General features: G+C 40.7%; 1 protein-coding gene across 1 annotated transcript in view; it reads right to left on the reverse strand.

Moving 5' to 3' along the window:
* Positions 1-12,102, reverse strand: part of ATG2A (autophagy related 2A) — a 157,625-nt gene that overhangs the window by 77,078 nt on the left and 68,445 nt on the right. The window contains exons 21-23 of the mRNA XM_056527047.1: positions 9,320-9,470; positions 8,619-8,812; positions 6,606-6,686 (exon numbers count right to left, since the gene is read on the reverse strand). Of these exons, the coding sequence (XP_056383022.1) occupies positions 6,606-6,686; positions 8,619-8,812; positions 9,320-9,470 (426 nt within the window). The remainder of the gene's footprint in view (positions 1-6,605; positions 6,687-8,618; positions 8,813-9,319; positions 9,471-12,102) is intronic.

Here is a 12,102-nt window from a genome sequence, read left to right on the forward strand (position 1 = left end):
TACTTATTTTATTTTTAAAGAGACCTGTGAAAAATTAAAGAAGCAATCTGATTGGTTGCCATGGGCAACTGCACCACTCTTCCTCTACACAGGTTTTTATAAATCTCCCCCATTGCGTTTTGTATTTCTGTATATACGCACATTTGCTTATAAGTGTAGGTTTACTTTTGTATTTAAATATTTATTTACTTATTTATATATTTATTCATTTATTTATTTATATACCTGTGTCTGTTTATACATTCTGCCATTTTTGCTCTCATTTACATATTGTTGTTTTAAATTCTTATTTCCTTATTTCATCCATATACTGCATATTCCTACTCTTTTCTTGAATTTTGCTCTCTCCTCTTACCCCAGTGACATATATAATGTTTATATTTCTATATATTTCTATTTTTTATATATTGCCTGACCCCCCCTTGTCTGGATAGAGCTTACTATACTTACCGCTTATTGCGATCCTATTCTGGTCTCCGCGGCTCCCCGGAACCCTCCATTACCGCTTCGTGTCCTCTTCTCCCTTGTGACGCACTTTTTTTTCGCTTGGCGGCCATCTTTTAAATCGCGCGCATGCGCACTGCCTCTTCTTCCGCGTCTTCTCGCCTATCGCGAGATTTGCTGCGCAACTGGCGAGTTGCCCAGTCCGCCCTTTTTCACCTCACCATCACCTTGGTTTATATTTGATATTAATATATCTTATTTGATTCCTCTGTTATTACCATCTTATTTACTGTATTTTTAAATACATTTTTCTCCTATCCTGACAATTTATTTTTATTTTTGTCAGGCCTACATTGCCTGACATTACCACATCGACCCCCGATATTGATCTTACCTTGGTCAAGTATCTCTCCAAATCGGGGAAGAATCCCAGAAAAGGCTTGGACCGCTCGTTGAAGTCATGTCAAGACAAACTGATTGATATTTCGGGTCCTTTAACTAAAATCTCTGAAGAAGCACTCGCTTCTATACAAGCCTATAGATTCAGCAAATAACAAGAAAGAAAAAAACGGAGTCACTTATAAAATGTATATCATTTTATTAATTCCGTGGAATATAAGTACATAAAAATTGTATATATATTAGTAAAAAATACTATTTTTCAAGGAGGAATGAGGCTAAAAGGTGGTGTCACCGGCTCTGCAATGAAGGCTGGGTGTAATATATATATTAATGGATCCACCACAATTAGTACGCAGATTTACAAAAACAGGATGTTTTAGCAACCTGTAGGAAACATGTATATATAAATCTCACAGTGAGAGCGAAAAAATTATTATATATATATAACATGCAAAATAAAGTGCAGTGTGCATGTAAACAAGCATAACATTGTGGGGATACAAAACAGTATAGCGATATACCAGAGTACAGCAGCAATCAGCAGAGACCGGGACAGCACCACTCCAACGTACGTTTCGGTACGCAACCTTCGTCTGGGAGAAGACGAAGGTTGCGTACCGAAACGTACGTTGGAGTGGTGCTGTCCCGGTCTCTGCTGATTGCTGCTGTACTCTGGTATATCGCTATACTGTTTTGTATCCCCACAATGTTATGCTTGTTTACATGCACACTGCACTTTATTTTGCATGTTATATATATATAATAATTTTTTCGCTCTCACTGTGAGATTTATATATACATGTTTCCTACAGGTTGCTAAAACATCCTGTTTTTGTAAATCTGCGTACTAATTGTGGTGGATCCATTAATATATATATTACACCCAGCCTTCATTGCAGAGCCGGTGACACCACCTTTTAGCCTCATTCCTCCTTGAAAAATAGTATTTTTTACTAATATATATACAATTTTTATGTACTTATATTCCACGGAATTAATAAAATGATATACATTTTATAAGTGACTCCGTTTTTTTCTTTCTTGTTATTTGCTATTTCTGTTTGGAGTTCACATACCTATAGCCAACACCAATACCTGGATTAATTGATAGTGCTTGGTCACTTACATACTTCTTAGTCATAATTTTTTACTTCCAGGTTTGAGTTGTCCGTTTGGGTATTTTTAAGCCTATAGATTCCCATATTCTCCATGGCTGGATTCAGAGGGCGCTCTGCTTTTTTGGCAACGCCAATTCAGCCTTGTCTTCGGAACGGAGACGTTCTATTTTGCTTCGGCTAGATCCTCAACTTGCCCATCTAGCCTCTACTGAACCTGGCCCTTCTAATGAGGGATTATTATTCGGATACTCCTTTATTAAGGAACTGAATAAATATGTGGGCTGATTCTCTAGTCTTGATAAGGCCCAGACGTCACTCAAGAAGGTCTTTCAAAACAAGGTGTTCTTTAAGGCTGGGAGAGGTAGGGGCCGCTTTACCAGCCGCAATAACCAGGAACGACAACAATATCGAGGCCCTCATCAACCCAGGACATCCCAAGCTTCAGGATCCTACTCTTCTACACCCTTCTTCCCCTACCGTGGAAGACCATGGCAATGCAGAGGTTCCAGAGGATTCCAGAAAACCAGACCTACTTCAGGTAAGATTAACTCTTTCTTCTTTTTCCCCACATCTCTAGGAAAATCAAAACCGAATGACCATGGATTCAGGAGTTTGTCTGGCGCAGAGAGGAACCATCAGGAAGCCAAGTAAAATCAATGGATTTATTAAATGCAACGCGTTTCGCTGCGCATGCGATGCCTGATGAAGCTGCGCATGCGCAGCGAAACGCGTTGCATTTAATAAATCCATTGATTTTACTTGGCTTCCTGATGGTTCCTCTCTGCGCCAGACATACTCCTGAATCCATGGTCATTCGGTTTTGATTTTGCTTCTACCCAGGAGGGCTGCAGTGGACCTTCTTTTACATTTCTTCTGCATTTTACCTTGTGTGTGGGCGCACAACCAACTTTGGTAAGCGGTTTGGGAATTACCGTCCCCCACCCCCACTAACAAGATCTGCTGATCCCGCACATGAGGCGCCTTCCTCCCTCTCTCTAGATTTCACATCTCTAGGAGGCAGACTGACGCATTTTTCCAGGTTTGGTCTATGATTATTTCCGAATCCTGGGTCCTAAATACGGTAAAGGGTTATCAAATAGAGTTCGTTTCTCCTCCCTCTCAAGCTCGTCTCCCTCATCCTATAATGTTCTCAAAAACTGATCAAATCCCTATAGATTCCGAAATTCAGGAACTTCTTCCAAAAAACACCATTGCTTTTCTCAGCAATCTCTTTCTTGTCAAAAAGAAAGATGGCGGTCACAGACCAGTAATTAATCTCAGATTTCTCAACGCCATTGTCAGATACCACCATTTCAAAATGGAAGGTATTCATCTCTTACTCCATGGAGATTGGCTCGTCAAGATAGATCTCAAAGATGCCTATCTCACGGTTCCAATTCATCCCTCTTTCCAAACTTACCTCCAATTTTCATGAAAAAAATCTAATTTGGCAATTCACTTGCCTTCCATTCGGCCTAGCATCGGCTCCATGGTGCTTCACCAAATTGATGAAACCAGTAATTTCTATTTTGAGAAGTCGAGGCGTTCGTCTGATCATATATTTAGACGATATTCTGATCATGGCTCAGTCTCTTCACCTTTTCCATTTTCACATGCAATGGACTCTTTCCCTCCTCACAGACCTAGGGTTTATTATAAATTTCAAAAAGTCTGTATTGACCCCTTCAAGGGAAGTGGAATTTCTAGGATTCATGGTAAACACCAATTTAGACATCCTAAGTCTCCCATCAAGACGATAGAAAACAATTTGTCGGGAAATTTGTTCAGTTCTGTACAAGAATCTTATTTCTTTGAGGAATATTGCTCGCATTGTGGGCCTTCTAGCTTCCTCCATTCAAGCAATATTTCCAGCCCCACTGCAATACAGAGCATTACAATGCCTCAAAATTCAACATCTATGGTTTAAGTTATTCGGATTCGATATCTCTTACACCAGAGATGAAAGAAGAATTACTTTGGTGGTTTCATCACATAGAATCTTGGAATGGGAAAGCCGTTTTTCACTCTTTTCCAGATTTTTTGATAGAATCAGATGCAAGCCTTCTAGGTTGGGGCGCTCGCTGTTGACACCTTTCCACTGGAGGGAAAAGATCCTCCGAAAAATCACTTCTACATATCAATTGTCTGGAACTTCTAGCTGGCTGTTTTGCTCTGAAGAGCTTCGTAAAGGACAAATCCAATTGTTGTATACTTCTTCGGATGGACAACATCTCGGCTGTCCAAAACGTCAACCGTTTAGGGGGTATGAAATAGAAAATTTTAGCAGATATCACCAACGATTTCTGGCACTTTTGTCTGGACAGAAACCTTGTCCTCAAAGCAGACTATCTTCCGGGTCTCTCGAACACCATAGCAGATTGGAATTCTCGTTTCCTCGTAGACACCAGGGACTGGCGTTTGGACCCCTCCATATTTTCTCGTCTCAATTCTCATTGGGGTCCTTTATATTTAGACCTCTTCGCTTCTCGTTTAAATTTTCAAATTTCTTGATTTTTCAGTTGGCGCCACGATCCAGAAGAATTAGGCGTAGACGCTCTCCTTCAATCTTGGCCTTCAGAAACCCTGTATGGCTTTCGTCCATTTTCTCCGATTCCCAGACTCTTCCTCCGAATTCTCTCCCAGAAATTGACTGTGGTTTTGATAACCCCTTGGTGGCCATCCCAAGCATGGTTCCCTCAACTTCTGGGAATGACTGTAGATTTTCCTTGAATTCTTCTCATGTCTCCTTCCATACTTCTGGATCCTTCAGGAAACTCCCATCCTCTAGTTCTTTCAGAAACTCTGTTTCTTTCAGATGCATTGGCACCAGGCACCAAATCTGCTTACAGATCTGCCTGGAAAATTTGGTCTCATCGCACCAATCTGGATCCCATTCACACTTCTTTGAACGATATTTTGAATTTCCTTTTGTCTTCTTTTGACATGGGAAAAACTTACAGTACTATTAAGGTTTATCGTTCTGCTATTTCTTCTAATCACTTACCTATCGATTCTATGCCTGTAGGCAAACATCCTTTAGTCTGCAGACTAAAGGTATTCATTTTTGACGACCTCCTCTTCCCAAATATACCTCTACCTGGGATGTTAACTTAGTTTTACCTTTCCTAGATTCCCTAGGTCCTAATGACTGTCTATCTTTGAAACTTCTTTCCTTCAAACTATCTATGCTTCTATGTTTCATTTCTTGTAAAAGAGTTTCTGATGTCAAGGCCTTGGATATCTCTCATAGATCTTTTTCTCCTCATAGGTTTTATTTAATATTTATAAACATACTAAAATGAACTTACACTCTGTGTTTTATCCATCTTTTCCTCACAACATCAATCTTTATGTTGTTCATTGTTTACAATCATATGAACTTAAAACAAATCATTTACATAGACCTTCCTCTTCTCTATTATTAATTTCCTATTGTAAACCTCATCCACCCTGGCCTGATGGATCTGGCAGGCGTTGACACTTCTATTTTTGGTGCTCATTCCACCAGAGGTCCACTAAAGTCATTCAATCCAGAGGTTCTCTTCCAGATCTTTTGAAAGCTGCAAACTGGTCATCTGAATCTACTTTCAAAACTTTTTATTTCAGACCTTCTTCTCGTGTTTCTATGTCTGTATTTTAGTTGAATTTTATAGTAGCTTTAAAACATGCATAATATGAGCCTCCGTCTTTCAATAAAATTGGAGATTTTCCTAGTCTTGATGACGGAAAATCTAGATTTTATTAAAGACAAGAGGCGAATATTATCCCTCCCTTTTAACCCTCCCTATTTATTATTGTTTTCTTATTTTTCTGTTTCATTTGGAGATACATGAATATCTATGTGGTCAAGATTCCAATTTACTCATCTACGTTACATATTATGAGATCCAGTTCTACATTTGAGATTTCACAGTTTGATTCTACTTCTCCTCCTTGCAACGAGAAAGAGGATTGGCAGTTGGAGTTTGGTGGTTTTTTGACCTAGGATCTACACGGATTGGCAGTTACGGGACTACCATATGTTTGGTTGCACTAAAGTTTTCTTCACTTTTTTCTGTGTTTTAACCCTTGCTGCTGTGAGCTATATTAAAAGAAAGAATAGCATAAATATTCGCCTCCTGTCTTTAATAAAATATTATAATTTTCCGCCATCCAGACTAGGAAAATCTCCAATTTTGTGTGATTGTTGACATTGTGTTCTTCATGTCATGTCATGCAAGCAAACTTGTTGTGTCGCCCTAGCCTAAAACATGCTCCGAGGAAGATTTTAACCCAATGCAGCTCTTGGAGGAGTCATGAAACTCCCTAACAGGCATAGAAGAGGAGCAGAACTCCAGCTATGTAATTTTTTGGTGCTGGGGCATTGGTTACATTAAAGGGGTATACACATTTTATAAAGTGCTGGCATATAGTTGGGATATGCCACTACTTCATGATCAGTGGGGAAGCAATCCTAAGAATTAAGGAACCAGAGTGCCGATTCAGTGTTCACTCATCATGTGTTTTTCTCTGTTTATAGCCGTGGGAACTGACACTAGCCCCATTCACATTTCCATAAATATCTCTACAAAACCACCAAAAATGTTTTCTTATTGTTCCAGCAGACACAAAGATTATCTTTATAGAACTAAAATAACTCACTTGACTGTGCCAGCTTTGATTTGGAAGTGCCATATGGTGACGTAAAGTAGCACCATCAAGTCTCAGAGCCACCAGGAATTCCTGGAAAACAAGGACACATGTTTAGCATCACACAGAACTAGGTACACAACAAAATCCTTTTAGATTAATTTACAATAAACCATTTTTTTTATGTTTTTTTTTAATCAAAAAAGGTCAGTCTCCCAAGGAATAGTCCAAAATGTAGCTTTATTTCATATTACAGCATCATACAAAAAAGTGAACAATTAATCAATTTGGACACAAGGTCCCTTTTATTCATGGCTATATATTATATATATATATATATATATATATATATATATATATATATATATATATCTATCTATATCTATATATACAGCAACAGAAGAATGCAGCAGCACACTGCCAGCACAAGGATATAGGTGCAACATGAATATGTAGTTAAAACATGGAGAGCTATACAGCTATGGTGTAATAGATGCAAATGTGAAACTATGAAATAGTGAGGCACTTAGCTCGCAAATTTGTCTCCGCCGGCGGTCAAATAGCTTGGACCGTCCCACCGCGATAAGGTATAAATATATGTCGAAATTCCAGCACTGGATGGCCTTCTGTGCAGTGCAGGAGTCCCCCAGCGTGCCATGCTGGATAACCAATTACTTCCTCTCTCAAGGACACAGCACCAGTCACGAGGTCCGGGTTGAATGCAGCATGCTTGATAAAGGCTACTGAGCCGAAACATCGGACTTTATACTCTGATGCAATAAAGATCTTTTTAACTGCATTCAACCCGGACCTCGTGACTGGTGCTGTGTCCTTGAGAGAGGAAGTGTTTTTATATATATATATATATATATATATATATATATATATATATATATATACACACACACACACACACACACACACACACACACACACACACACACACTATATACTATATGCATATATGGCTATGAATAAGGACCTTGTGTGCAAAACGTGTCATGTTTTTAATAGTTCACTTTCTTGTATGCTGCTGTAATTTGAAATAAAGCTACATTTTGGACTATTTCTTGAGAGTTGGGCCTTCTTTTTGGATTGATCGTGTCTGACACAAAGACTGCAGGTGTGGGTAACTAAATACCTATTTGTGTTTGAGTTTTTAATGCTGACATGTTATACATGTTATCTACAGGATTGGTTTTGCTTTGTCCTTCCCGACAACCCCTTTGAAATGCAGGTCCCGAAAGCAATGAGCTGACAAGTACAAGCTGTGGGGCCAAAAACTGCATGGGAAAACTGTGCTAATCTGCAATGAAGCCACAGAGTTTTGCTGTGGGGCAAATAAACAATACGTGTACAGGCAAGCTTATTGTAGGGTCACAGGTGCATGGAAAATCTGCAGCCTTCACAGCAGCACTTGTGCAATTTTTAAGTTGTCTCAAAAAGGTTTCACTGTCATTCCACTTTACAGCCCATTCAAACAGTTGCTGCTAACAGAACAGAGTAAATTCCAACTGCAGGAAAACATAGCTTATATTTGTGCTCCAGAGACACCTATTACAATTCAGAAAAAAGTGAAAAGTAATTGTAGTTTAAACAGGCTCTGTCACTAAGTTTGTAGTGTCATTTCCAAGAAATACTGATCAGAATAATGTATGACTTACATCATAATATCGATGTAAAGAAACTAGTCCTTGCCTTTATGTGTTCGTGCTCGGTAATCCTGATTGATGGCTTCCTGCCTGCAATGTTTACCGTCATTTTACACCATATAAAAAGCTCTACTGCTTAAAAAAGCTCAGACTAATAACCATACAGCAAGGATAACAACTGCGTCTTTTCCAATAAACAAATAATTAATTCTAACCAAGCTATAGATAGCGGTTGAAATTATACCTTAAAACCTACTGACACCTATGCAATAATAAAAACCTTCAGTTCTATATTCTAATAAAGGGTTTTTGCCTCTTTCTTTGTCCACCACTTTTACTTCTACTTATCTAATAAGCACAGTACGGGTGATACCTTCACATTCTTCACAAGGTTCAGGTCAATGCGGACAGAAAGCGAGAGCATCTTGGGGCTCTTATCTTTTCGAGCTCCTGACAGCTGTGCAGAGACCCCCTCCTCCGAGATATATATCGTAGGGTTCAAGTTTGCAGGTGGTACAAAAGTGGGAATTTCTAGAATGTTTGGTGGTAAATAATCTTCTACAGAAGCTGAAAGGAACACAAATTAACACAAAAGATTTACTGGATAACATAAGACACATAAAACCTGTGCACATATAATAGAAAATCAGACACATCGGACAAAAGTACTTATCCTTTTCTATCTCTAAGAGAAAAAATACAAAAATAGCATTGCAACAACACTACTAAGACCACTCGCCAATTTCGTGGTTCATTCCAATCACAGTCAGGTGCACACAATGTCAGGCCCCACCTCCTGGGCCCCAGATCATCCAAGAAAAAAAAAACAAAAAAAACAAAGGGAATCGCAGAAGCACCAGATCCTTCTGTGCAATAAAGCTGAATGGTTTTATTCACCAATGCAATTACAACCTTTCTGCAATTCTACAGGTTGTATTGATAAATAAAAGCACCCAGCTTTTTTGCACTTAATGGTCTGGTGGTGTTGTGATTCCTTTTCAATTTTATTAGGAGACAAAATAGTTAGCAGCCACATTGTGTGATTAACACATCTGGTTAAGTCATTGCATATACCTTTGTGATAAAGGGATACAATATCAGACTCTATACATAGGTAGCTGAGGTCAGTGTTGCCTTTGTACTTTGAAACACTGAAAATATGACCATTTTCAACATCCAAAATGACTTCACCATGGTGGTTCTCCTGTCTCTTGTTTCCTTCATTCTAGGACATAAAAAAAAAAAACTTTAGACACATAACAAAAAAAAAAAACACACAAAAGCATAATGTCCAATAACACTAGTATCTGCTCACATATTGATATATTTACATAGAAACATGGAATGTGTCGGCAGATAAGAACCATTTGGTCCATCTAGTCTGCCCAATATCCTGAATACTATGAATAGTCCTTGTCCCTATCTTATATGAAGGTTAGCTTTATGCTTATCCCATGCATGCTTAAACTCCTTCACTGTATTTGCAGAAACTACTTCTGCAGGAAGGCTATTCCCTGCATCCACTACTCTCTCAGTAAAGAAACACTTCCTCTTGTTACCTCTGCCTGACGAATACTATTTTCTCATGTGGTCGTTTTCTCCTCCTATACTGTGTTGATTTTTTTTTTATGTATTTAAATGTTTCTATCATATTTAGCTGTTTTGCGCACCTCCTGTGTTCACTTATACCAGCATGGGGAAAATGTGTACACTAAAAGAACAAGGTTCTTCTCACACTAGCTTCATGACTTCTGAATTTTTACAAAAGAAAGACTCAATGTCCAATTAATCCAAATGGTCACAAGTTGACCCTGTTGATTTGAAGGGGGTCTGTCAGAGTTTTGGTCAATTATTATGGCAAGGATACTTTCCTTTTTTTTCCACCACAAATTATGGTAACCCCAACAAGACCTACAGGACAAGTGGGAACAGAAAATACAAATAGGGCAGGGAGAAAAGGAGATTTTTTTTGTACTCACCTTAAAATCTCTTTCTCGTAGCCTTCATTGGGGAACACCTTACTGATGGGTATAATCTCTTGCCACTAGGAGGTGCTGACACTAGGAAAAAAAAGTCGGCTCCTCCATGGCAGGATATACCAGCCCACTGGAAGTGAGGTAATCAGTTTTGTCACAAAGCAGTAGGAGAAGCCAACAAAGACATAAGTACAAAGGACCCCGAAAAAGAATCACAGAAAAAGAAAAGATCATCTGGACAAAAAGGAAGATATGGGTGGGTGCGGTGTTCCCCAATGAAGGCTACAAGAAAGACGCTTTACTGATGGGACGTACCAAAGCAGTCCCCTAGGGTGGGAATAACAACCACTAGAGAAAGGGAAAGGGTCAGAGACCAAACCCACTCGTCCGTAAGGGGTGCAGACGAGACCCCAGGCCAGAGACAACCAAGGCTCAGAAACTGAGCTCCCGGAAGATCCTCCATCCATGGAGATGGACTAGGATGCCAAGGGAAGGGACCGTCTTTTGCAGAGGCTAAACCTATGGTCCATACAGAGAGACAAGAAAAGGTCGACTAGGAAGCCAGCTGGGACAGAACCATCCCGGAAGGAAGTAGGAAATCAACCCCAAGGACCACAGAATCAGACAGAGGGCTAGCCCGTCTGGAAAACAAAAATGGAAAAAGGGCACAACAAGAGAGCCCCATCCAGAGTTGACCGATTCAAGAGAACATGGCGGAAAGACGCCAGGGAGAGCAGCATATGCCTGAGCAGAAGGTGAGCACAGGAGGTGGAGACCAGAAACCAGTGGGAAAAAAAGAAAGACGGAAACCGGCTCTAGAGAGGTCTGGAGCATGAGCAATGACCCGAACATCTGAAGACCCTAAACCCGCCGCGAGCACCCAGAAGGCAAAATTAGCTCGATTGGTGTAACCCAGATGACCCCAACGCCCCCCCATCTCGGGAGTACATGGCCCCCGAAGGAGGAGACGGAAAGCTATAACAGCCAAAAAAGGAACGGAACACACTGAAAAAAGGTGCATCCCAGAACGCTGGAGCGACAGAAATGGAAACTGGAGGTTCCTGAGTCACCTGGAAGATGTACACCTGAAGGGGAAGGAAACCCTACGGCTGCCAAAGGCTCCGGGAGACAAACTCCCATGTTGAGACCAGAAGAAGTGTGGTACCGAAAGACTGCCCCACAAATGGAATTGCAGAGAAGTTTGGGCAGGATCGCTACCCATGCCCGAGACCTCAACAATCACTAGGGCCCAAAGAACCAGGAGGGCCAACCCAAAAAAGAAGGCATGCCACAGCAGTCTAGGATAGTGTCCAATCCAAGGAGACTAACCAGAGTTGGATCCCAGCGGTCTGAGAAGACCAGAGCACTCCGAAGCAACATCCCGTCAGGACGGCAATGGAGGGAAAAAACAGAAGGGAACCCAGCAGAGACTCCCAGGTACGGGGCACAGGAAGGTCACTCTAGAAGACTTTGGTGTCAGTGTCGCGCAACCAACACTGTCAAGGGAAGGATAAATACACCCTTTCCAGGGAGATTACACCAAGGGAGGAGGAGAGCAATGGCAGGACCCAAACAGACAGTGGCTAGACTGGTTGTCGCTGAGCTATACAGGAGTGCATAAACTCTTCCAACAGAGGAGAGTGCCAAGGCTGCATGACAAAAACAAACAAACAGGAGGAGGAGAGAGATGGCTCCATCTTGGCTGCCGGCTGAGCCCCCAGTGTGCTGCCTACCCCGCAGTGGAGGAAAAGATAGCTGGCGGAAATAAGGAACAGCAAGGCTGTTCAAAGGTGAGCGGGAAAAGACCACCTGTGGAGGGAGCCGCTGCAAAAGGCAGACACATATGCAGATGCGCTCCTATGAAACCCTGAGCGAACCCTG

Source organism: Hyla sarda, chromosome 6 (genome assembly GCF_029499605.1).
Source record: "Hyla sarda isolate aHylSar1 chromosome 6, aHylSar1.hap1, whole genome shotgun sequence".
Lineage (NCBI taxonomy): Eukaryota > Metazoa > Chordata > Amphibia > Anura > Hylidae > Hyla > Hyla sarda.